The sequence below is a fragment of the Mustela lutreola genome, chromosome 6 (genome assembly GCF_030435805.1).
Source record: "Mustela lutreola isolate mMusLut2 chromosome 6, mMusLut2.pri, whole genome shotgun sequence".
Classification (NCBI taxonomy): domain Eukaryota; kingdom Metazoa; phylum Chordata; class Mammalia; order Carnivora; family Mustelidae; genus Mustela; species Mustela lutreola.
The window spans coordinates 83,004,689-83,031,623 of record NC_081295.1 but is presented as its reverse complement, the minus strand read 5'-3'; the positions used below and the strand labels follow the sequence as shown (position 1 = coordinate 83,031,623).

At 37.8% G+C, this 26,935-nt stretch overlaps 1 protein-coding gene across 2 annotated transcripts in view; it reads right to left on the bottom strand.

Annotated features, from left to right (window-relative positions):
* ROS1 (ROS proto-oncogene 1, receptor tyrosine kinase) overlaps positions 1-26,935 on the bottom strand; it is a 123,918-nt gene that overhangs the window by 62,354 nt on the left and 34,629 nt on the right. For both annotated transcript variants that reach the window (XM_059177740.1, XM_059177741.1), the window contains 10 exons: positions 26,287-26,499; positions 25,434-25,544; positions 24,239-24,417; positions 22,017-22,208; positions 18,115-18,215; positions 7,106-7,320; positions 6,431-6,591; positions 5,896-6,040; positions 2,989-3,251; positions 158-221 (listed from right to left, as the gene is read on the bottom strand). In XM_059177740.1, the coding sequence (XP_059033723.1) occupies positions 158-221; positions 2,989-3,251; positions 5,896-6,040; positions 6,431-6,591; positions 7,106-7,320; positions 18,115-18,215; positions 22,017-22,208; positions 24,239-24,417; positions 25,434-25,544; positions 26,287-26,499 (1,644 nt within the window). The remainder of the gene's footprint in view (positions 1-157; positions 222-2,988; positions 3,252-5,895; positions 6,041-6,430; positions 6,592-7,105; positions 7,321-18,114; positions 18,216-22,016; positions 22,209-24,238; positions 24,418-25,433; positions 25,545-26,286; positions 26,500-26,935) is intronic.

Genomic DNA, 26,935 nt, shown 5'->3' with positions numbered 1-26,935 from the left:
TGCTTAGGCTTATTGAAACATGTTCTTAGATGATAAAAATTGATTATTTGACTGTAACTTCAGCTCAGAGACAGTATTCATATCCTGAGCACACCCAGGGTCAAGAATGTTCTTAAAACACTAGCTGTTTTTTGCACAGGTGTTTGGTAATAAATACCTGCTGTTTTAGACTTTACTATGTCAGAAAATGGTCCAGGTCCTTTGGAGGTGAAGACTCGAACCTAAAGAAAGAAAAAGATACCAGGAAAATGGCATTCTATGGTGTCCTCAATGATAATAATTCCATTCTGAAACTGATAGATTATTGAAGTTTTCACTTCATAATTCTGATTATGAATACTTTTTTTTTCAAGTTTTTATTTAAATTCCAGTTAGTTCGAGATAAACCATGAGAGACTGTGGACTCTGAGAAACAAACTGAGGGTGTGGAAGAAGAGGGGGAGTGGGGGGTTGGGTGAGCCTGGTGGTGGGTACTAAGGAGGGCACAGATTGCATGGAGCATTGGGTGTGGTGCATAAACAATGAATCTTGGAACACTGAAAAAATAAAATTAAATTGAAATAGAAATAAATAAATAATATAAAATAAATTCCAGATAGTTAACGTACAGTGTAATATCAGTTTCAGGAGTAGAATTTAGTGACCCATCACTGACATACAACACCCAGAGCTCGTCACGATTGTCCTCCCTAGTGCCCATTACCCATTTAGCCCATTGCCAACCACCTCCCTCCAGCAACCCTCAGTCTGTCCTCTACAGTTAAGAGATTCTAATGGTTTGCCTCCCTATCCTTTTCTTCCCCTTTCCCCTATGTTTGTCTGTTGTGTTCTTAAATTCCACATGAGTGAAATTGTATGGCATTTTTCTTTTTCTGACTGAACAGTTTCAAATAGTTACTTCCATTCGAGTATAAAGCAATAAATCACTAAGAGGTAAATATTGCCTCACATTCATGCTGGTGGTTTGTTTTTTATTGTTGTTGATCTTTTTGTCTAAAAAAGTAGGAAGTAGGGGCACCTGGGTGGCTCAGTGGGTTAAGTTTCTGCTTTGAGCCCAGGTCATGATCTCAGGGTCATGGGATCGAGCCCCGCATGGGGCTCTCTCCTCCCCAGGGAGCCTGCCCCCCTCTCTCCCTGCCTGCCGCCTCTGCCTACTTGCGGTCTCTCTCTCTCTCTCTCTGTCAAATAAATAAAATCTTAAAAAAAAAAAAAAGTATGGAGTAATGCCACAAATATCCACTGCAAAAGATCTGAATTTCTAAGAAAAGTTTTAGCTATTTTCAAAATTTTCTGTAGAACATTTAACAGAAACAAAACTATGCATATTATGGTAAATTTCCACTTACTGTGAAATAAACAACTAGAAGCTTTAAATAACTAAATTTACTGTACTTTTAAAAAAGGAGATTTAGAAAAGGAAAATAATAAGAAAATAATAATAATAAATAGAATAAATATAAATATATAAATATAAATAAATAATAAAAATAATAATTAAAACTTACATTTGAAAATAAATTGTGCATCTCAAACAACTTTTACATACGTTATCTCTTTCAATCCTCACAACTACTAAGAGCTGAAACCGGACAAAATCGCAGTCAAACCTAAATAACTCATCCACAATGACACATGCAAAACCTGACCAAAAAACCAAGTCTTCTGAGGGCTGTATAGTTTCTTCCCACTGTGCCGCCCTGCATCCTAGTACCAAAGCTTTTTAAAAACAGTTTTTATTACATGTCTTTTCTTGTGTAGTGAATTACTTCCACTTCCAAACCTTGCATATGTACAATAGCCTGTAAAGAAAACTGATGTCCATAATGATGGACCCAAAGGGAAGATCCTCAAGTGCCCTTTCAATCAACAAAGCATTAGATTTTTTTATATATTTCTAGTATTAAATATATTTTACCATATTATACACACTACTCTCTGTATATGTGTGTGTGTATGATGCTACATACATATACCAAGCCACCTTCACTTTTGCACAAGGCCATGTTAAATGAAACTCGTGCATACCCATGCATATTACTTTGCATGGTTTTGGGGTGGCTGAGATCTGAAGCTCTATGTAACAGACAGATACACTTAACCAGGATATTTCTTTAACCAGAACATACATAAATCTTAACCAGTAGGAATGTGTGTTATCTTTAACTTTTACGTACAACTTTTTTGATTTATCTATGAAGGCCTAATATGTTAACAAAATAATTATTAAATTAGGACTTTACAAAAAGAAACTAGATCCTCAGGAAGCTCAGATCTCTAAAACATTTCCCAAAGCATTATGTTCCCTGAGAAGTAATGGAAAATGGCTCTAAATATGTACAACATTGTCACCAACTTTCTATTTAATGAAGATATGAAAATCATCAAGCCGTCTACTGTAAGTAGAAAGCTATCTCATATGAGAGTTAAAAGACAAAAATGAGGTGGGGGTAGCTTTTTATTCTTGGCTCCTATTCTCTCTCACTTTCTCCTCTATCAGCAGCCAAACAGTAACTTTGAGATGTCAACCACCTAGACCCTTAGTTTTTATTTCCATGGGAAGCTCCAAGTTGGGACATCCAGAGGACTCACAATAGTGAATCATCTGTTGGAAAGATGATTCTAGAAGTTGGACTATAGCACACCACTTCCTAGCCACACAGCATTAGTAACTTACTGATACACCCAGGGACCTGGATTTTTCTTCACAGACCATAAGAGGATCAAATGAGATAAGGAATATAAAAGTTATCTACTGTGGTCCATGGCCTATAGTGATCACAGAAAAAATAATGGTCTGTTCTGAATCTGAAAGCCAGAAAGCTGTCAAGATGTCCTTTACCCTAGCTGTCCCCTCTCCCCTCTGTGTCCTCATTACCCACTTGACTTCCATGATCATAGTGGACCCCAAATTATTGACAGAGAGGCCGAATTCCTAACTTAGTCCTTTAATCAATCCTAAGACCCTCATTTCCCTGTTTTTATTCCTACCTGGAAGGCAACAGTGTACCCAGGACTCATGCCTTCAAGCTGAAAAGACATCTTCGAGGGAGTTGTGTTGACAGCGATCCAGTCTTCGAATGTTTCATTTGTGTCTGTCTGGTTGGATATTTGATAGAAAATTTCAAATCTTGTTAACACACCGTTTTCATGCTTAGGCTTATTCCATCGAAATTCTACCACAACTTCATTCAGGCTATGGTATTTTCCAGTTGGTAATACAAATATCCTGGGGTTCTGTGGTGCTGACGGAACTGCAAAGCAGAGACACAGATAAGGTAGACAAGAATGAAAGGTTGACTTTTTACCATTCATGGTGAGGGTGTGGAGAAGCTTAGTAATAAGTACTTCTCATTCCAGACCACTGGAGTGCATCTATCTTGTTCTTAAAGATCTTCAGGAGAGAATATTCCAAAGATTTCTTCACGAACCTATCCTGATATTTCATCAAATCTTTCTTATCTTCAACCCAAATCCCTCTTGCCAGCACTTAGGTCCATCTTTCCCATCTGTGCCTCATCACCCTCATCTGGAGGGTGGCTGATTCTCCTTATAAAATACAATATGTACTCTCATCTTGACACAGTGATTCAGCTGGTGGTGGAAATGGCAGTCACAGGAAGCAAGGCCGGAACTCGGTCCAGCCTTTAGCCAGTTCAGGATGTAACATGAAGTATATGACGGATCCAGGCGCTCTCACCTTGAATCCCCCCCGGCAGGAGGGAGTAGCCCCCAAGAATACGGTTTGGGGTTACCATTAATCCTAGAATCAAACCAAGAAATTTAGTCTCTCCCATTCCTTCAGTGAATTTATCTTCCTCTTAATCAAGAGAAATTCCTCTGCCTGATGTCTATGTCATTTCATCCAAGATGCCTGTCTTCTGTCTTCTGAGTCCTCTACAAGGTCCCCTTCCACTCTCCACTCCAATCACATCACTTCTCAATGTTTGACACACATCATTCTGCAGTCTCCAGGCCTGCTTACACTGTGCTCACATGGATACATTTTCTTGCACCATCTCACAGAGCCCAGCTAGAATTCCTCCTCGCCAAAGGCCTTCAGTGACCATACCAGTCCATGAGCACTGTGCTCTCCTTCTTAGGAGATGGTATAGATGAAGCTTGATATAGATGAAGCTTTCCATCTTGTCTATTTGCTCTGTGCCATTGCAACTCAATTTTCATGGTCTCATTTCTACTATCATTGGAAGCATGTGTTTATCTCAACTGTGTTACGTGCTCCATCAGAGAAAGCATCTTTTCTTATTCCTTGTTAAATTTCCTCAAATCTAGGGGAACCTGGGTGGCTCAGTGGGTTAAGGCCTCTGCCTTCAGCTTGGGTCGTGGTCTCGGGGTCCTGGGATCGAGCCCCGCATCTGGCTCTCTCTGGTCAGCAGGGAGCCTGCTTCCCCCTCTCTCTCTGCCTGCCTCCCTGCTTATTTGTGATCTCTGTCTGTCAGATAAATAAATAAAATCTTTAAAAAAAGAAAAATCACATATCACACTCTTTTAAAAAAATCCCCTCAAATCTAGTATAAGACTGGCACACAGTAAGTGCTTAATAAATATTTGTCAATTTGAATAATTTCCCAACTATACTATAAATTTCCTGAAGGCAAAGGCCAGATCTTTTCTTTTTTTTTTTTTAATTTTGTTGTCCCCAACATCCAGCAGAATGTTGATGACCCTAGCCCCCTGTGCATCCCCTGACAGATGCAGACAAAGCCATTTCCATAGAAGAATTCGACCAAAGCTGATATCCCAAGACAATCTCAAAGAGAGCATACCTGGATCCAAATGCTAACTGCTCCAGAACCTGCCCAGGCTCCACTATGTTCCTGTTATGAGACTTATGGATAAATATCATTGAAAGAATCTTAGCAGTTAAAAAACCATAGTGGTGGGGCACCTGGGTGGGTCAGTGGGTTGGGCCTCTGCCTTCGGCTCAGGTCATGGTCTTGGGATCCTGGGATTGAGCCCTACATCGGGCTCTCTGCTTGGCAGGGAACCTTGTTCCCCTTCTCTCTCTGCCTGTCTCTGCCTACTTGTGATCTCTGTCAAATAAATAAATAAAATCTTAAAAAAAAAAAAAACACAATGGTGAATGGATGTCTATGCTTACTGAGCTCTCACTGCCTGCCAGGTCCTGCTAATAAGCTGATATTAAATAAATCAATAGGATACTATCATTGACCACATTTGCAGAAATGACCAAAAGGAGATTTGATCAGACTACAGCAAAGAGTCTGGACTAAGTCCCAGCCCTGCCACTTAACTAGCTATGCAACATTGGGGAGCCACTGGGATTCTGGTTTCTCATTTGCATAAATGAGATAATAATACCTGTCCTGCCTTTCTCAGAGCAGGGTGAGGGTCAAACAAAAGGATAAAATGATGTTTCTGACACATGATAGGTATGCAACAAATGTTTAATAAAGGAGTGATACATATAAATGTGCTTTGCATATTTTATAGCAATACACATATAAAGATATGACTAGTATTCTTTTTAAAATATATACCAAAGAGAAACATTAAATTTAGACAAATCAGTTATTCATCTTTGGAAGACTCTAAGCTACCATCCATGAGAACTTCTACCAGCAAGCCTGCCTTCCATGAAACTGTCTCTACTGTTATATGCCCATTTTCCTTATCAGGCATTTCACAAATTTCCTGAAATTTCTGCATCAGATATATTATGATAAACAAGTAAAAAAGTTTCTAAGAAATCTTTGATATGTGCTTTTGGAATAAATTATTCAGATTTATTTTAATGGTGTTATTCTAATCTCCAAAGTCATTAAAAGGTCTTTTTATTTTTAATTAGTAGCTATTTATTCTAGGTCATAGAAAGTGAGGTTCTGCCTTTTGTAAAAGAGATTTTGACCCATGTACCTGTTTCTGGTGCTCGAAGTGACAAAGATGTTTTGGGGCCTTTTCCCCAGTATGTATAAGGAGTGACAGAGAGATTAAATAAGGCATAAGGCTCCAGACCTTCCACAGTAAATACAGGCGAAAGCTGTTGTTCACTAGCCAGGAACTAAAATATAAGAAAAAAAAAAAACACATTATTTTCTTAGTGAGAGAATCATAAAATCCTTTATTCCTAATTAACTAAAATCCCCAAACTCTGGTTCAAATGTAAAGTCAAAACCTGCAATTTTGGAAATGCTAATGTTGGTCAGTTCCATGTGGTTCCACACAGACCAGTTAAAATGTATCTAACAAACCAGCTGTTACCACTAACCCCCAAATGGTCAGAGACTGGCTATAAACAAGGGCTCTCAGGAAAAATAACCAAATGTATGGGAACAACAAAGGAAATAGACGGGCTTGGCTAAATGGAAGAAGCACAAATCAGCGCAGGCAGTGCGGATGCAGATGGTACAGACTGCTTAAGAACTGGAAGCTACTAGAACCCACACTATACCTTAGACAGAGAACTGAATTCCACACTGTAGAAAATTACACCCCAATCCACTGCTCGGGGAGCATTCCACAAGATTTGGAAACTTGAAGCATTCCCTTCAATCCTAAATGAAGACTCTTGAACAGAATCTGGGATAACCTTGGGGGTAATGGAAAAGTTGCCTATGGGATGAAAGAAAGAATAGAGGGGGAAAGAATTTCAGATTCTCAATCATCATAGAAAACATGGAAAAATAATGGAAGTTACTAATAATTGGTACCAAAATGAAATTTCCTTTCCTTTAATATATCCTGAGAAGTTTCTTTATCTGTTACATGCTACAAATTTGGTTAAGAGTGAATTGACCAATGGAAACTACTACAGCCTTTTTCTTTTTAAGACAATTTTTGGGCACCTAGGTGGCTCGGTTGGTTGAGCAACTGCCTTCGGCTCAGGTCATGATCCCAAAGTCCCAGGATCAAGTCCTGAGTAAGGCTCCCGGGTCCATGGGGAGTCTGCTTCTCCCTCTGTCCTTCTCCCCTCTCATGCTCTCTTTCACTGTCTTTTTCTCAAATAAATAAATCAAATCTTTTTTTTAAAAAAAGACATAATTCTTAAGAAAAAGAATCCCAACCTAAACATTTATTTAATAAAAAATTTGGAGGAGAGTGGGTAAGCAGGAATAAAATCTTGTACCTGGCAGAGGCTTGAGGGAACTCTGAATAATTGTGAACTGATTAAATGGGGCTGGTTCCAAAACCGAGACACTGGCTCTCTGACCTATTTCTTGAGCTGTGATAATCTTAAAGCCATTGATCCAGAAGAGGCGACCACTATAGTACATCAGTGTGTTCTGGGAAATTTCCGAGGTACTCCAGGCTGCAAATTCTGTGATGTTGGTCTCCCCAGAGCTGCGAAGACATGACACCAATTAGCTGCAAATTCTGTGATGTTGGTCTCCCCAGAGCTGCGAAGACATGACACCAATTAGCATGACAACAATTAGTGAAGGGGAAGGTTTGGTACATGCCTTACTGGAGAGAATATGTGTTTGTGAGAGTGTGTGTTTTGTGTATACAAAAGCAAAAAGGAAATACTTTGCAACAATAATCATTGCTATCTTTAGTTCCATAGAAAATTGATTTTTTTTTTTGCATTTTTGTTCAAGTATACCTAAAGCAAATTTCCTAGGACTTTTCTTCTTGACGTGATATTGCAATGGCAAGAGGATGCACAGGTTTTAACAAATACTTTCAATTCTTGGAAGTACCCTCAATATTGACTGCTTTTTCCTCATTGTGCCGTGCCTTCTTCCTATAGTTGGTTAGTCTCCTTCCTTATTTGCCATTCATCTTCTAGCATGTTTGTTCCTTCCCTTTATACTACTCACAATTATTCTTCAGTGATACTCATTAAGCTCTTCAGCTTATTCAAAATGCTCCTTTTCAGACTGGGGGATTCAAGTTAACAGACTATTAGTTAAACTGATTTTACAGTTTTTTTCCTCAATGACAGAATTTTACAATTTTTATTTTAAAAATCTGCTTGGTGATTTCTCAAATTACTCTGGTTGCCTAGTACTCAATAAATAAAAACTATCTCAATGATGTTTAGCCTTTCAATGACTTTTTTTTCTTTTAATGATTTTTCTAAAGCTTTTTAGCATTGACATGCCCTTCTTTAGAAAGTATTAAAGTATGGTGGTTAAAATTAAAATACATACAAATTTTGATCTGTAAATTTCACAATACCTCCCTGACAAAACTGAAACTACCTAAGGGGACCATAACTGGAAATTGGGAACCTTATAAAGAAGTATATTCACAAGGACTATTTTCATCATCCTTTTTCTAGTAAGATACTCTATTTATACCTACACAGTTATGAAAACAGTATCTGATTCGTTTTTAGGACTTTCACCCACTAGTCTAATTTTATACCTTGTTATTTCTATTTCTCATTAGAACTTTCCAGCAACCTTGTGTAATACATAAAACCAAATTCCAAATGGAAGGAACCTCACCAAGTGGGATGCACGTGGTCTGAAGAGGCTAGCCTCCTCTGGACCACCCAGAGAGCTGCTACAGCCTGTATCCTGTGAACTCATTTGTGTTAGTTTTGCTCACCAGGTTCTTTGTTTTAACATTCCCAAAATAATCCCCAGGACAGATTTCCCCGTTGGGTGAGACTGGATACCCCTCAGTTGCTACTGGCTTAGATTGCCCCTCATATCCAGCTGATGTCTCCTCTCCTGTAAAAATCTCCCGAGCTAACTAGGAAATTCTTGACCTCCAATGTTCACAGCACAACGTAGCAAAACCTCTTCACTTTCAGGAGGTCAGTATGGGGCTTCCTTCCACCTGTAATTTTAAACCCTTCGGTCTTCAGCAATAAGTGAAGCTGGATTTAAATCAAGGCTCAACAGGAAAGTCATAAAAAGACAGATTCTTCCATGATGCTATGAAGTTGTGTCTGGAGGTCAGCTGAGGCTACTAGGCTGAAGGTTCATTCATTTACTCATCCATGCAACAAATGATCTGTGCCTAGTTCTGTGTTAGTCACCAGGAATGCAGTGGTAAATAAAACAAATATAATCCCCGCCCTCACAGCATGCACAGGCTAGCAGAAAAGGCAGTCTGGTAGAAGATGAGCAAACAACAGCCCTGCTGAACAGCACTGTAAGAAGAAAGGTGGAGTGGGTTCCTGAACAAGGATACCTACTAGGGTCTGGTCAGAAAAAGTGTTTCTTAAAGAACAATATTTAAACTGATCCATGCAGATGAAATACCAGTTAACCAAAGGAACTGAAGCTGGGAACGTATCAGGCAGAGGGAACAGCAAGGGCGTGGCTCCTTTGGAGTAACGTAATCAGTCCTGACATAACTAAATACATCTGAACTTTTGATAGGGGCACCTTCTTGAACTTCCAAGTCAGATATGTTGTTATACTTGTAACTGATTCATTCTTTTATAAACTGAAAGGAATGGACGGACATAGAAGAGGGAAGAACAATTTCGAGAGTAGCTCCACTACGGTTGTTGAGTTCAGAATATACTGAGTCACAGCCAACAGCTCATCTCATTTTTACTACAAGCCAGAGCTGTGACTGCCCAACGTACTAGCTACAAACCACATGTGACTACTGAATACTGAATATGACTGAGGAACTGAATTTTTCATGTTATTTAATTTCAATTAATTTAGGTTAAGTTTTAAAACTAATATTTGACTCATATATTATGAATCATATGTTTGATTTATTAGAAAAAATTTAAGTATTTGAAAAACTTGGGCATATAAACCAACTTTTTCAACTGTAAATTTTATAAAATCTCAACACAGATCAAGTATTTCCTATGAAAACTTAATGTACGAGTTGAGATGTGCTGTATATGTAAAATACACTCTGGATATTCAAGAACTAATATGAATTAATAGTTTATCTGTATCTTTTTACTTTTTTCAAGGAGTCAACCAGGAAATTTACAGTTACATATGTGGTTCACATTATATTTTTATTAGTGATGAGCTAAACTAAAGAAAAGGAACTTAAAATGTTGAAGAAGGAATCTAGGCTATATATAAGAAAAAATTCTTTACTTGTAAGATGTTCTGGAATCCCTCTCTTTCTGTACAACTTTTATTTCCTGATATCATAAAAAAGGCAAGACTTATTTGGAGGACAAAAGTGCCTATCCATGGCCAAGCACTGCTGCACTGGATTGTGAAAGCATACACAGAAACATTATTAACCTTTAGATGAGGAAATGTATTTTTAAAGGAGAAACCTATTTTCTCTACCTGTTCAATGATATCAATTCTCTGGACGCTCGAGGAGCTGGGCTCTCATCAAACACCAGCTAACCAGTCCTCCAGGATGTACAGACACAGAATGAATCATAATCCTTCAGGACACTATCATTTTAAATATATTATCTTAGATTCTTTTGTCAATCAGATTACCAGTACCTTACATTTCCAAGGAAAGGGACAACCAGTTTTCTGTGGCTCACAGGCAGGAAAAAAGCCAAAGCTGTATGCCATAGTAGATATGAAAAACTTGGTTACTCAGATTGTTGTGTATTTGCTTATACACACTATATGTTTGTATACATATTCAGATGTGTATATTCCTTTTTCATTGTCTCTATGATTATGAGTTTTTCCAGTAACCAAAAAAATGAATCTTTTAATCTAAAAGTAGTCTTGTCATTGTCTTCATGTAGCAGGAGTTCTTTGCCTTTTTAAGATTAGGCTCCCTGAAAATTGTTGAAAAGTATGGATCCTCAAATTCAGAGTACTCATACACATCCTGAAGCCCTCCAAACTCCCTGGGATCCAAGAACCCAATATTAGAAAACTCTACCCTAGAGCAGGTACATGCAAAAGAATGAAACTGGACCACTTTCTTACACCATACACAAATTCACAATTGATTAAAGACCTAAATGTGAGACATAAAACCATAAAAATCCTAGAAAAGAGCACAAGCAGTAATTTCTCTGACATTGGCCATAGCAACATTTTTCTAGATATGGCTCCTGAGGTGAGGGAAATAAAAGCAAAAATAAATTATTGGGACTACATCAAAATAAAAAGCTTGTGCACAGTGAAGGAAATAATCAACAAAACTAAAAGACAACCTACTGAATGGGAGAAGATATTTGCAAATAATCTAATTATTTACCTAATTAAGGGTTAGTATCCAAAACATATAAAAAGCTGATACAACTCAATACCTAAAACACAAATAATCTAGTTAAAAATAGGCAGAAGACATGAACAGACATTTCTCCAAAGAAGACATACATATGGCCAACAGACACATGAAAAGGTGCTCAACGTCACTTACCAGAGACACACAGATCAAAACTACAATGAGATATCACCTCACACTTATCAGAATGGCTAAAATAAAGACACAAGCAACAACAAGTGTTGGCAAAAACATTGGAAAAAAAGAACCCTCGGGCACTGTTAGTGGAAATGCAAACTAGTGCAGCCACTATGGAAAGCATATGGAGTTTCCTTAAAAAATTAAAAATAAAACTACTCTAAGATCCAGTAATCGCACTACTGAGTATTTACCCAAAGAAAAGAAAAACACTAATTCAAAAGGATATGTGCACCCCTATGTTTACTGCAGCATTATTTACAATAGCCAAATTATGAAAACAGTCCAAGCATCCATCAATAGATGAATGGATATATATACATATATCATGCACTATTATTCAGCCATAAAAAGAATTAAATCTTGCCATTTGCAACATGGATAGACCTAGAAAGTATAATGCTAAGCAAAATAAGTCAGTCAGAAAAAGACAAATACCATATAATCTCACTCATATTAAAGAATTTAAGAATTAAAACAAATGAACAAAGGGAAAAAAGAGAAAGTCAGAGAGACAAACCAAGGAACAGACTCCTAACTGTAGAGAACAAACTGATGGTTACCAGACAGAAAGTGTGTAGGGGGATGGGTGACATAGGTGATAGGGATTAAAGAGTATGCTTATCACCGTGATAAAATTGTTGAATCACTGTATTGCACACCTGAAAATAATATAACATTAATATGTTAACTATACTGGAATTAAAATTAAAAACCTAATAAAAATGAAAAAAGGGGGGGGGGCGCCTGGGTGGCTCAATATGATAAACCTCTGCCTTTGGCTCCGGTCATGATTCCAGCAAGCCCCTGCATCCAGGCTCTCTGCTCAGCAGGTAGCCTGCTTTCCCCTCTCTCTCTGACTGCCTCTCTGCTTACTTGTGATCTCTCTCTGTCAAATAAATGAATAAAATCTTTAAAAAAATGAAAAAAAGAAAAAGAAATAAGAAAAAGGTTAATTCCCATAAAAAAATCTCTGCTCCAAAGCATTATCTTTTGTTTTACTTTAACCCTTTACTGACCATCTATTTATGCAAATTTGTACATCTTTGGGTGTTTCTTCAGCTATGGAAAAAAAAAGATTTCTAAATTATCTCTCTAAATGCTGTTCTCTAATGATTTAACATCCTTTATTTAAATTTGAGATCTATAACTGCTCCCTTGAAGTTAAAAAACTGTTGCCTGTTTATCAATTTTTTTTTTAAAGACAGGGAGTTAGAGAACAGACAGAGAGAGAATTTCAAAAAGACTCCATGCCCAGCACAGAACCTCACACAGGGTTCGATCTCATGACCTGAGCCAAAATTAAAAGTCATTCAACTGAGTGAGCCACCCAGGTTCCCCACTGTTGGCTGTTTAAACTAAAAATAGTAACAAACATGGACTTTATGCTGGGGTAAAAGTAAAATATATGACAGGAAACACACAAAGGATAATAATTACAATACATTGTCATAATTTTCTTTTTAAGATTTTATTTACTTATTTGACAGACAGAGATCACAAGTAGGAAGAGAGGCAGAGAGAGAGGAGGAAGCAGGCTCCCCGCTGAGCAGAGAGCCCAATGTGGGGCTCTATCCCAGGACTCTGGGATCATGACCTGAGCCGAAGGCAGAGGCTTTAACTCACTGAGCCACCCAGGCGCCCCAGTCATAATTTTTTTTTTTTTAATTAGGTTCCATGCCCAGTGTGGAGTACAGTGCAGAGCTTGAACTCACAACCCTGGGATCAAGACCTGAGCTGAGATCAAGAGTCCAATGCTCAACCAACTGAGCCACCAAGGACCCCTTGTCTTAAAATTTTTAATTCATGAAATAAAATTATTTTGAATATTGACTGTGATAAATTGAAGGTTTTGGTAAAAAATGAATATTGTATTCTCTAGAGCAACTTAAAAAAATAAGTAGACATAATTAAAATGTCAGGAGAGGAGATAAAATGCAATACTAAAAATCATTTTATTCACCCTCAAAAATGGAAAAAAATAGATGCAGCAAACAACTAATGAGACAAACGGAAGTCAAACATCAAGATGAAAAATTTTAACCCAAATATATCAATAATTATATTAAATGTAAATGAACCAAACATCCAATTGAAAGACAGAAATCATCAGACTGCATAAAAAAACAAAACCCCCAGAAAACTATAAAGTACTCATGAAAGAAATTGAGGAAGAAATGGAAAAATGTTCCATGCTCCTGGATTGGAAGAATAAATATTGTGAAAATGTCTATGCTACCTAAAGCAATCTACACATTAAATGCAATTCCTATCAAAGTACCATCCATCTTTTTCAAAGAAATGGAACAAATAATTCTAAAATTTATATGGAACCAGAAAAGATCTCGAATAGCCAAAGGGATATTGAAAAAGAAAGCCAAAGTTGGTGGCATCACAATTCTGGACTTCAAGCTCTATTACAAAGCTATCATCATCAAGACAGTATGGTACTGGCACAAAAACAGACACATAGATCAATGGAACAGAATAGAGAGCCCAGAAATAGACCCTCAACTCTATGGTCAACTAATCTTCGACAAAGCAGGAAAGAATGTCCAATGGAAAAAAGACAGCCTCTTCAATAAATGGTGCTGGGAAAATTGGACAGCCACATGCAGAAAAATGAAATTGGACCATTTCCTTACACCACACACAAAAATAGACTCAAAATGGATGAAGGACCTCAATGTGCGAAAGGAATCCATCAAAATCCTTGAGGAGAACACGGGCAGCAACCTCTTCGACCTCTGCCGCAGCAACATCTTCCTAGGAACAACGCCAAAGGCAAGGGAAGCAAGGGCAAAAATGAACTATTGGGATTTTATCAAGATCAAAAGCTTTTGCACAGCAAAGGAAACAGTTAACAAAACCAAAAGACAACTGACAGAATGGGAGAAGATATTTGCAAACGACATATCAGATAAAGGGCTAGTGTCCAAAATCTATAAAGAACTTAGCAAACTCAACACCCAGAGAACAAATAATCCAATCAAGAAATGGGCAGAGGACATGAACAGACATTTCTGCAAAGAAGACATCCAGATGGCGAACAGACACATGAAAAAGTGTTCCATATCACTCGGCATCAGGGAAATACAAATCAAAACCACAATGAGATATCACCTCACACCAGTCAGAATGGCTAAAATCAACAAGTCAGGAAATGACAGATGCTGGCGAGGATGCGGAGAAAGGGGAACCCTCCTATACTGTTGGTGGGAATGCAAACTGGTGCAACCACTCTGGAAAACAGCATGGAGGTTCCTCAAAATGTTGAAAATAGAACTGCCCTATGACCCAGCAATTGCACTACTGGGTATTTACCCTAAAGATACAAACGTAGTGATCCGAAGGGACACATGCACCCGAATGTTTATAGCAGCAATGTCCACAATAGCCAAACTATGGAAAGAACCTAGATGTCCATCAACAGATGAATGGATCAAGAAGATGTGGTATATATTCACATTCATTGACTGGAAGACTCAATATTTTATGATGTCCATTGTCCCTAAACTGATAAGAGATTTAAAATGCTAGCAGGCTAGAGGCACCTGGGTGGCTCAGTTGGTTAAGCAACCGACTATTGGTTTGGGCTTAGGTCATGATTTCAGAGTTTGAGATCAAGCTCCATACCAGGCTCTGCACTCAGTCCAGAGTCTGCTTAAGATTCACTTTCTCTCCTTCTGCCTCTCCCCCTGCTTGTATCCACTCTAAATAAATAAATAATAAAATCTTTGTTAAAAATTCCAACAGGCTTTATTTTAGAAATTAGTGAGATGATTTTTAAATTTGTTTGGAAAGGCAAAGGATGAAGAATAGCAAAAACAAAAATATTAAAAAAGAAAAACAAATTAAGGACGTAATATTAACTAACTTTGTCTTCTTTTTAATTTACAGTAATCAAGAAATCAAGAAAATGTAGTATCCACATGAGACTAGACAAATTATCAAAGGAACAGAATAGAGTCCAAAAATAGACCCAAATATACTCAGTCAAATACTTTTGAACAAGGACACCAAAACAAATAATGAAAGGCAAATCCTTTTAACAAATGGTACTGAAGGGGCACCCAGGTAGCTCAGTTGGTTAAGCATCTGACTCTTGATTGTGGCTCAGGTCATGATCTCAGGGTCATGAGATAGAGCCCTGTGTCAGGTCCACACTGGGCATGGAGCTTGTTTAAGATTCTCTTTCTCTCTGGGGCATCTGCATGTTTCAGTCGGTTAAGCGTCTGCCTTGGCTCAGGTTATGATCTCAGGGTATCTCAGTGTCCTGGGATAGAGCCCTGAGTAGAGCTCCCTGTTCAGCAAAGTGTGTTTCTAGCTCTCCCTCTGCTCCTCCTGGCCTCCTTGCTTGTGTGCTTTTTCTCTCTCAAAGAGATAAATAAAGTCTTTAAGGGATGCCTGGGTGGCTCAGTCAGTTAACTTTCTGCCTTGGGCTCAAGTCATGATCCCAGGGTCCTGGGATCAAGTCCCGTGGTTGGGGGGGTGGGATTCATGTTCCGCAGGGGAGCCTGCTTCTTCCTCTCCCTCTGCCTGCCCCTCCCCCTGCTTGTGTGAATGCTTGCTCGCTCTCTCTTTTTTTTTCTCTCTCTCTCTCTCTCTGACAAATAAATAAATCTTTTAAATAAATAAAGTCTTTAAAAAAAATTTCTCCCATTCCCTCTGCCCCCCCCCTACTCTTGCTCTCCCTTTCTAACGAAGAAAAACAAATGGTACGAGAACAATTGGATATTCATATAAAAAAGAAACATCTAAAAACCAGTATCTAAAAGTCATATCTAAAAAACAACTTTGGATGGATCAAAATATGGAAGCTAAAACAATTTAAAAAGCATTATAAAAAACCTTCACAACCTTGGGATAGACAAAGATTTCTCACAAAGGTCACTGAAAACACAAACCATAAAATAATTGATAAATTGAGTAAGTAAAAATTAAAACTCCTGCTCACCAAAACACACTACCAACAAATATATAGATAAATCAAACACTGGGATAAAATATTCACAGCACATATATTTAACAAAGGACTTATATACAGAACATGTAAATATCTCCTACATCTCAAAAATGAAAAGCTATATAGTCAATTAGTGAGAAAAATATTTGAATGGCCACATCATGAAACAAGACAGAGGATCATAGGGGAAGGGAGGGAAAATGAAACAAGATGAAACCAGAGAGGGAGACAAACCATAAGAGACTCTGAATCTCAAGAAACAAACTGAGGGTTGCTGGAGGGGGAGGTAGGTGGGAGTAATGGGGTTACTGGGGGATGGACATTGGGGAGAGTACGTGGTATGCTGAGTGCTGTGAATTGTGTATGACTGATGATTCCCAGACCTGTACCCCCTGAAACAAATAATACATTATATGTTAATAAAAAGATGATATATAAATAGTCAATAACAAATTAAAAAGTAGTCAAAACTGTTATTGTCATATCAGCTGTAAATTAAAAAGCACAATGATATACAGCTACATACCACAGTGAATGGTGAAATTTAAGATTGCCAAAGGGTGCCTGTGCGGCTCAGTGGGTTAAGCCTCTGCTTTCGGCTGGGGTCATGATCTCAGGGTCCTGGGATTGAGCCCCACATCGGGCTCTCTGCTTAGCGGGGAGTCTGCTTCCCCTCCTCTCTCTGCTTGCCTCTCTGCCTACTAGTGATCTCCCTCTCTCTGTCAAATAAATAAATAAAATCTTAAATAAAATAAAAGATTTCCACAGCCAACTTTTGGGAGGATGTAGAAGAACCAGAACTTTCATACATCTCTGGCAGGGAGTGGGGGAATGTAAAATTGTATAAACCTTTTGAAAACCAGGAAATTACTTAAGAAGTTAAGCATATATCTCTCCTATCACCCAGTGATTCTACTCATAGGTATTTATCCAAGAATATGCCCTCAAAAAAACCTTGTATGTAAGTAATTTTACAGTTTTATCCATTATAACCAAAACTGGGGAGCAATCCAAATGTCCATCAAGAGGAGAACAGGTATGCAAACTATGGTCTGTTCATGCAGGGGAATTCTACTCAGCAATAAAAAGGGAAGATTAATACACATGACAACATGGATCAATCATAAAGATATTATGCCAAGTAAAAGAAGCCAGACACAAAAAGTACATAATTCAGGGGTGAGGGGTGGGGTTAGAGACTGGGAAGGAGCGTAGGAAAATTTCTGTAATGATGGATAGGTCTGTGTTTTAAAATGTATTTGTCAAACCTGATATACTGGAATGCTGAAGGTCTGAAGATTTCATATTATGTATATTACACTTAATTTTAAAAAGCAAAGATGTGGGGGGGGGAGTAAAGGAAAAATACTAGAGGGGGAAAACAAAACAAAACAAAACAAAAAAACAGCGCTATTAGGAAAGATATGGCAAAGCCAACAAGAGAACCAGGAGCTTAGTATAAGGATACAGATGGAGAAAATAATTCATGTGCTTCTTTCCACTCTGGTTTTCATGTGTACCCTATGGGATAATTTCTGCCTAACTCCACCATATACACTCTGCCTCGTTAAGAAGACAAAAAAACACTTCCATCCATTTCTGGGCTCTTGAGAAGCATCCTTCTCAGTGTCTCCACTGTACTCTGTTTCTGCCCCATCATAGGATTCACCATAGTCTATTGTATTTGTTTACAAACCTATCTTTCCCCATAAGCACAATGCCTGCAAAAACAGTGGATAATTCATGTTTATTGGGAGAATAAATGAATTCTTGTACATTATCACATAACTGAGGTCAAGTAAGTTCGTTCTCATTCTGAACCAATTGTTTTCAAGATTATTTACCTCTGCCCCCGAAGAACAGCTGCGTACAGGTGAATACATTGACTGTCTTGAACCAACCAATACAGGAGACCATCGCTAAGGTCTAACGTTAGAGCAATTACCTAAATAGAAAACAAGGTGAGAAAATGAATCAATGAATGAATGAATCAATCCATCTTTGGAGGATATCTCTGCGAATAAGTCACAATTAAACTATAGATTTCTCTTTAACATCCTCTTTGGAACAATAAACTCAGTAATTTTTACCTTTCATTGAATATAAAAATTACATGAGTATGCCTAGTTCTATGCAATTTGGATATAGACACTGGTTTCCTAAAAACCCTCAAAATGCAGAGACTTCTATAAATTCAGCTCTGGTGGTTCTCAAAGTATGATTCTTGGACCCACAACATCAGCATCACTTGGAAACTTACCATAAATTCTCAGCCACATTTCAGGTCCTACTGAATCAGGAATTTTGAGTCACTGTGTTAGACTTTACCTAAAGCTAGCCATAACTTTGGACCCCAGCCAAATAAGCCAATGAATTTCATTTTCATTTAAATCTGTTGTTCTCAAACATGGATGAACATTAGAATCACCTGCTGAGTTCTTAAACCCCCCTCAATTCCCAGAGTGCCTCCCATTAAATTATTATCTCTGGAGATAGAACTGCATTTCCAGTGTGTTTTCGAATTCTCCAGATAATTCTAATATGTCATCAAGCTTGAGAACCAAAGTCTTAAGCCATTTTAAATTATATTTTCTGTTCATTACAACCAAAACATCCTGACACATTTAAAAAATATAATACACACAGGGTTTTTATGTGTTATAATTTAATAGAGTCGTATATATATGAAGTTCTATTTCCAGTTCACATCTGAAAACCACTGCTTACTAAACTTCCCTCGTCTTCTTGTTATAGTGCCTGTCTTAATTTTATGTTCCATTGTCTCGGTGAGGCCTGAGGAAAGACTGCTTCTCATATGAAATAGATTGCATGGACAGTAGTTACAACCCAAGGGAACTCTTTTTCTTTCTTTGGTGTTAGAAGTATTTTTCAAACAAGCTGAGATTGCCAGGCGCCTGACCTCAGAATGATGGACGGGTTCTAGAACAGACCTAGGGACTAAGAGGGATCAAGGATTAAAGTTGACGACTATGTCTTTAACAAGACGCTGAAGCAGAAAAACAAAGATGATGAGCCAGGGAGAAATGTAAAAAAAAGAATACAGCAAGGTATCCAAGAACTAAAAATCCTTGCTGACAGGTTCCCCAAGGCCTGCTACCAAGGCACATCACTGCAAGGAACCCTAGCTATCATACACAACAGCCTTCTGTCTTCAAGGAAACTCAGCCTACTTTCCCACAAGATAAAAAACAAATAAAAAAATAAACTCTATTCTAGCAATCCCCAGCTTTTGCGGAGTTGTATCATGTCCTTGTCTCAGGCTAAAAGAAATATATTGACTATTGTTTCAGTTGGAGTGAAATCGGGTTACTCCTGTTTGGTTATTTGTAATGACATGCCCACGAATTTTCCAAATTAGGAAGTTTCCTTTATTTCTTGAAAAGGAATATTCTACAACTCCCTGTTCTGGAATACAACAAAGGATTTGAGCTGTAAGTAAAATTCAGATGTTGGGTCATTACCCCATTCCTTAGCATCAGTCATTTGGGCCCATATTTTAAACAGAGCCAGAGAATGTTCCGTTTGTCTTTGGTAACCATCGTTATATTTAATAATAACCATTGTTATATTTAATCATTGGTAACCGTTGTTATATTTAATAATAACAATAATAACCACTGTTATATTTAATAATTATTATTATTATATAATTAAATATTAAATATTAATATGATTAAATGGCTTGGGTATAATCCCTGTGATCAAAACTAAAAGCTGGAGGTTTAATCCTGTGGTAAAATGTACTACACGCTAGGAGCCAGTCCAAACCATCAAATGTGGCAAAGGGTATCACTTTAGATGAATATCTCATCGCATTCTCCCTTTGAATCACATAAATATCTGTTCTTTCTCTAAGTAATTGTCTATTTTATTGTATCTGTTGATTGCAGAGTATCTCATGACTCCATGATAAATGTATGAGTAAGGTATGAAGGAATGACAGTGAAAAGGAGAGTTTTGCTCTGTGTAAATTTGTTACCTTCAAAAACCCACTAGCATTAATGGAAGCAGATGAGTAAGACATCAAACCATGGACCCAGAACATAGATTTGTATAAGCAACAACACTCACCAGCCAATGAGAGAATCTGGAGTGGGGATTTAGGGAATGGTGTGTTTCCCCAAACATGCTGAGTAATCTAATTTCTCACTCCTTTTCAGAAAAGTCTCCAGAGCCATTTTAGAACTTTCCTGCGTGAATATGTCTCAAATGACCAGATTGCAGCAGTGGGGGGAGATTACTGACAAAGTCCCAGGAATAGACAGAAAGTTACTGCTGAGATAATATTGTCTGTCATATGCCTTTACAAATAAAAGTGCTTTGTCCTCTCACTTATTATTGATACATAAAAAATAGACTCTCCTGTATTCAGACTCAAGTGACTCCAAAGCAGAATTAAGGGATGTTTTCACGATTTGACAGAAATGACTAATCTCTGGATATGTGTATAAATCTTTATTTCTTTTAAATATCCGTTTTATAATCTGTATATGCAAATAAGGTCTTCTAAATACTCTAGGAATTACAGTCTACGTATGCTGGAATTGGGATCATGTGGCTCATAATGTGTTTACAAATGATCTGGTATGTCTATATTATGTGCATTTTATCTCTACTGGCAGGGAAAAAAAGATTAAAAATAAGAAAAATTTTAAGGAATATTCTAGGTTGAAATAGTATGAACACTTTATTTCTTTTTCATGCTTTTCTGTGATTTCTAAATTCCTATAGTGAACATGATCAGGAAACACAAAAGTCAAATAGATGAATAGCTATAGGGTCTCGAGAAAATAGGTATTGCTTCTAGAAGATGAAGATCAAGAGAATGAAAGTAACATGTATTTAGATACATTCCTATATTAGGTGTACTTTTCAGATTTAGTTACAGTGATAAGGACTTAACTATCAAATGGTTACTGTGTCCCTGGAACTATTCTCAGTATCTCCCATTAATTATCTCATTTAATCTTTTTTTCTCCTTTTTCTCTTTCTTTAAATTAACATATAATATATTATTTTCTCCAGGGGTACAGGTGTGTGAATCATCAGTCTTACACATTTCACAGTACTCACCATAGCAAATATCCTCCCCAATGTCCATAACCCAGCCACCCTATCCCTACCCTTCACCCCCCAACAACCCTCAGTTTGTCTTGTGAGATTAAGAGTCTCTTATGGTTTGTCTCCCTCCTGATCCCATCTTGTCCCATTTTTTTCCCTCCCTACTCCACAAGACCCCAATAACTCTAAGAGTAGGACAGTTGCTAATATTCCCATTTTTCAAATAAGGAAACAAAGAGAAATCAAATAATTTGCCTAGGAGCCCCAAAGTTTTTATAGCAGTCAGTACCCAGAATTGATTAACTATAACAAAATATCTAAGCAATCTGTACCCAAAAATGATGGAAAGTAATAAAACATCTAATTATTATCCAACAAGAAGCTCTAAAATATTCAATACAATTCCTGAGGTCTCTAAAAACAGTCATAAATTAAAATGCTTTTAAGTGTCAGTCCATTTAAGATAAAGCAAATTACAAAATTCTCCATACTGTATTTTAATTTGTTTAATCCATTATGACAAGTAAATGAAAGAATTAGAGAAATTTTGGTTATACTAACATCTCAGTATTTCCTTTCAGATTCTACCTGAACTATTGTCCTAATTACACAGTAGCACTACTGAATATTTGTAAGTGATCAGATCCTATTTTTAATTCATCACCTTTCTCCCAGAAATCCAAGACTGTGCCTGTAGTACAAGGGAACTTTCTCCATTTAGCCTGGTGCTTTCCACTGAGTATAGTGTGGTCCAATAAAGGTAACCTCCAACTGAATCCACTACCATGTCATTCACCAGCAACTTCACATGAGTCACAATGTCTGTGTTCCCTGTCAACAGAGACTGCCTTTGTATCTATAAAACATAATTAGATGATTGGTTAATAATTTTCACATGACATGGTTATTTCTGAGTAGCTTATTGCAATCATTAGTAAATTGCTACATTCATCCAATCACAAATATTTATTAGCACGATGTGCTGGGTAATGTGCAAACCCTTGGGAACATACTAGTCATGAGGAACACCCTTGTGGAGCTCATCTCTTTTCATGACCCTAGAAAAAAGGGAAGCAAATTGATTTTTAGTTAAAATTCTTCCTTAAATTCTTTTTTTTTTTTAATATTTTATTTATTTATTTGACAGAGAGATCACAAGGAGGCAGAGAGGCAGGCAGAGAGAGAGAGAGGAGGAAGCAGGCTCCTGGCTGAGCAGAGAGCCCGATGTGGGGCTCGATCACAGGACCCTGAGACCATGACCCGAGCTGAAGGCAGAGGCTTTAATCCACTGAGCCACCCAGGTGCCCCCTCTTCCTTAAATTCTTATTCTTCCTAATCATACAACCAGACAACTGAAACACTGCTAGGTGAACGCATTTGATTGGAGTCTTGAAAAGATGTACACATCCTGATAAATGATGACCTCTCTCCTTGCTCATGTCTATCAGTATATTTCCCTGATAGTAGTTACGGCCATTACTGCATACCTACTATGTGTCAGACAGTGTATACTTTTATCTTCAAAATATTAGCTTTTGTAACCCTCACATTATAAAGGATTTCTATCACAAGTTAACTGGTTTCAAAGAAGTACTTTTTCCTGGAATTAAGCAATTTTATAAGAGACAGAGCAAATACTTGAAAGATGTTTTTACATCCACTCTTCTACTTCAAAACTATTTTTAAATTAATACATTCGAGGGAGCATTCTCAAATTTACTCCACTCAACTCCATTCCACCCACATAACATTGGCGCTTACAGACTATACCACATTGCTTTGGCTCTAAACATCACTTTGTATACTTCTTCTATTATTGTATATATGTATTTGATCTCATCAAAAGAACAACAAGAAGTAGCGATGGTTTTCACAACACTGAACATACTAAAAAACAATGTATTTTGTACAATAAAAGGGTGGCTATGATTGTATGTGAATTGTATCTCATAAGGTTGAATTTTTTAAAGCAGGTCCATGTCTACTATTCACTTTATATTCCCTCCCATGCCTATCCTGATGGCTCTCAACACATTGAGAATAGATAAATCTTCATTGAATGAATAAATGAATGGATTAGAAAATTATTCCAGTACCCTATTTCTTGATCGGTCAGACCAGTATTCTCATCATTAACCATCTGTCTCTTCAAAGTGGACTACTACATCAATGTGCAGGATGTCTTCATTTTGTATCCAGCTATACTTCCCACCTACTCTGCCCTACTCTGTGTCCTCAGAAGCTGGTGCTGTAGCCTGCATAAGCTGGACTCATTCTCTGGCTTCCAAGGACATTCAGCCAATGGAAGCACCAGCAGAAGATGGAAAGGCAGAAGGAAAGAAGGATTGGGGTCCTTCTACCCCCAGGTCGCTCTTTGGCAGACCATACCTCGTGACAGTGGCTGGCTCTCAGGTCAGCAGCTTCTGTAGCTCCAGCCCTCACCAGATTCTTCCCCTACAGGCCCCACATGCCTGAAGGCCCTTATATCTTCCCACACTTACTAGCCAGGGACATGCTTCACCATCCTCTGTTCATTTTCCTTAACCCTCTCCACACCTTTGAAACCAGTCCCTTCATTGGGTTTCCTTTAATCATGCCTTTGGAGTGTGTCACCTTCCTCCAGGACACTGACCCACAGATGAACATTTTCATATACTTAAGATATTATTGAAAATACATAACTAGTGTACCAAATAGCAATTGAAAGCTTCCTTTACGTATAATCCCTTTTAATTAAAAAGTGAGTAAATCTGAGTAAGATGAATATTAAATAAATAATAGCACAGGTGGTATACAAATACGAAAAAAAAATCATGAAAATGACATTTAAGTCACTAAAGGATAAGTATTGTGCTACAGCATCCAGAATGCTGAGCTTTAACTTACCACATACGTTTTTCCAGCCCAGTAGAGAAACTGACCCAGCCAGTCAAAAGCTAAAGCCCCTGCTCCTGCAATGTTGGATATGTGATAATTTTCTGAGATATCCGTCCCATTCAGCAGCCACACGTAAACATCACCTTTCATGTCGCTGTAGTAGAGGCTGTTGTTATACCAATCCATGTCTCAAAACAAAGTGAATTGGTAGCAGTTATTTCTCGTGCATTCCAGCATAAACGCAGTGAGTCAACAAATCACACATATACCTCCATATAATGTTAAGGCACACACTAACATGATCTCATTAGAACTTCAGGAATCTGTGAGCCATGTTTCAATAGTGTTCTTTCAAAATCTCAACCCACAGGACTAGAGAGAGGAACTGATATTCACTGAGCCCCTCCTCTTTGCCAAACATGGTTCTGGGCACTTAACATATCTCACTTAAATCTAAAAACAAAGATATGAAGTAGGAATTATCCCCATTTTCGACTGTAAACCTGAGACTCAGTGAGATCATCTGTTCTGCCAGAGGCCTCCCAGATGAAAAGAGTAGGAGCCCAGATTCAAGACAACTCCAACGCATCATTCTTTCTGCTATGACAACTGTCCTCTACTGGTCGGAAATGTTTTACTTTGAGTGGCCCAGCAAATAGAACAAATAATCCCCATGATTAAAGAGATGTCTCTACAGGCAAGCTCACTGGTCACCATCTCACAATGAAGACTTTCCTTCATCCTAAGATCTTCTAGGCAAAATTCCCCACTTATTACTTAGTAGACCTCTTTGTCAAGAAATTATTTCTTCTACTTCACTCAGAACTTCACACAACCATTCCTTGCTTCAGTCTTATAGCAAACATAGTAAATTACTTAAGCAAGCTGTTTTAGTGAAAGCAGATAGGCTGTTACCTCGAGATAACATTGAGAGGTTCAAATACAGGAGAACTATATCAAAGCCATACTGAAATGGGCATAAATCAATAAATAGCCTCACATTTTATGAAATAATAAATAACATCCATATGGGAGAACTGACATTTTTTTAATGGCATCACTGGCTATGTAGTTCAGTCCATGTTTTTCCCTTTCATTATTGACTTAATACCAAAACACTCAGTTCTTTGGACATACTGAAGAGCTTAGGAGGTCTTATATGTAAAAGCCTGACATCCAAGATGAGCAAGGATTTGGTGTTTACCTGATACATTTCCTATATCAGAGGATAAGAATTTTCCTGGGCCAAAGCTATTCAGAGGCTTACTCCAAAGACCATCTTCTCTCACAGCCATGATAAATGGTGGTTCGGAAGCTGTTTGGTGAAAAGGAAATTAAAAGAAATATCACAGAAAACACACATTTTAAGGCACACATCTCATACCCTAAGATTTTCTTTATAAAATAAAAGACTGTCGACTTTGAAAAATACAGTGGAAGGATATGAGTGATTACATCTGTTTAATAGAATTATCTGTCATGTTAAATATATTTTCTGTTTTTTACATAAATAATTGAAATTGAATGTGAAGAGAACTGTGTGGCAATGTTGCCTCTATAGCAATGTCACAGTCATGGCACAATTTCCCCTCTCCCTTTGGCTGCTGGTTGCCATGTTTCCACACAGAGCACCCAGAAGTCATTGTGATAACAACAGCAGTATAAATGGTATAATTCTCTTTCCATGTTCTTCCAGCCAAGAGGGTGGAGTTCAGCATATTTCACCACCCCTCAACTTCTCTCCCCGTGGTTTTCAGAGTTCAAGGGGTATTATTGCTTCTTAAACCATAAGAAAGAAGGAAGCCATAAAGAAGAAGAAAATTATATCATTTCCTTAAAAATATCTTGAAAAGGTTAAGATAATAATTTAGAAACATAAATTAAATATGACACAACGCTATATTTGACTTCCTCATCCAGATAATAAACACAAAATCAAGAGATCCATGCATCCTTCTTCTAGTTTCTTTACCACACTGGAGTTGAGGAGTCTTAAGGACACAGAGAATAAACCTATGTTGTCAGTATTACTCCCTAAATCCAGAACATGTCCTCACCTGGTACCAGGGTTGTACCCACCGAGGGCTCTGACCAAGGGCCTGGTCCCTTGGGAGAACTGGCTCTCACAGAAACCTCATATTTAGTAGCACTCTGCAGCTTGGGCACATGAAGCGTGGTCCCACTGATGTTCGAGAAAACATGAGTGATTTCAGGAAAGTCTTGAGTTGATACTTTCACCTCATAAATCCAGTTCTGCCAGGCAGAGGGGCCTAATCAAAAGAGTTAAACAATAATACTCACAAGGATGCAACAGGCAAGAGCAAACAAAGGGTTACCAATGACTTCATCTATAGCTTCATCTTGAGTGGAGGGGTAACAGGCCCATAAAACATGCTACCCCACTAGGTTGGTCTGATGCTATGACTGGGACACTCCACTCCAGCCACACTGTAGTATGGGCTCCCTCGAAGGGGACATCATTTCCAACAAATCAGAGTCAAAGCTAGATGTGTGATTGCATAAAATTATCAGAGGGGTGTCAAATAACACCCCCAGGTGTAGTCATGCTCCTAATAAACAAATGTTTAATGACGAATCTTTAATATAATTCTCAGTGTTTGCACAGCATCTTCCTCCTAGAAGCCCAAACTGTACTAAACCAAACAGCAACAACAAAAATTGTCTCTAGAGTAGTGCAAATATACA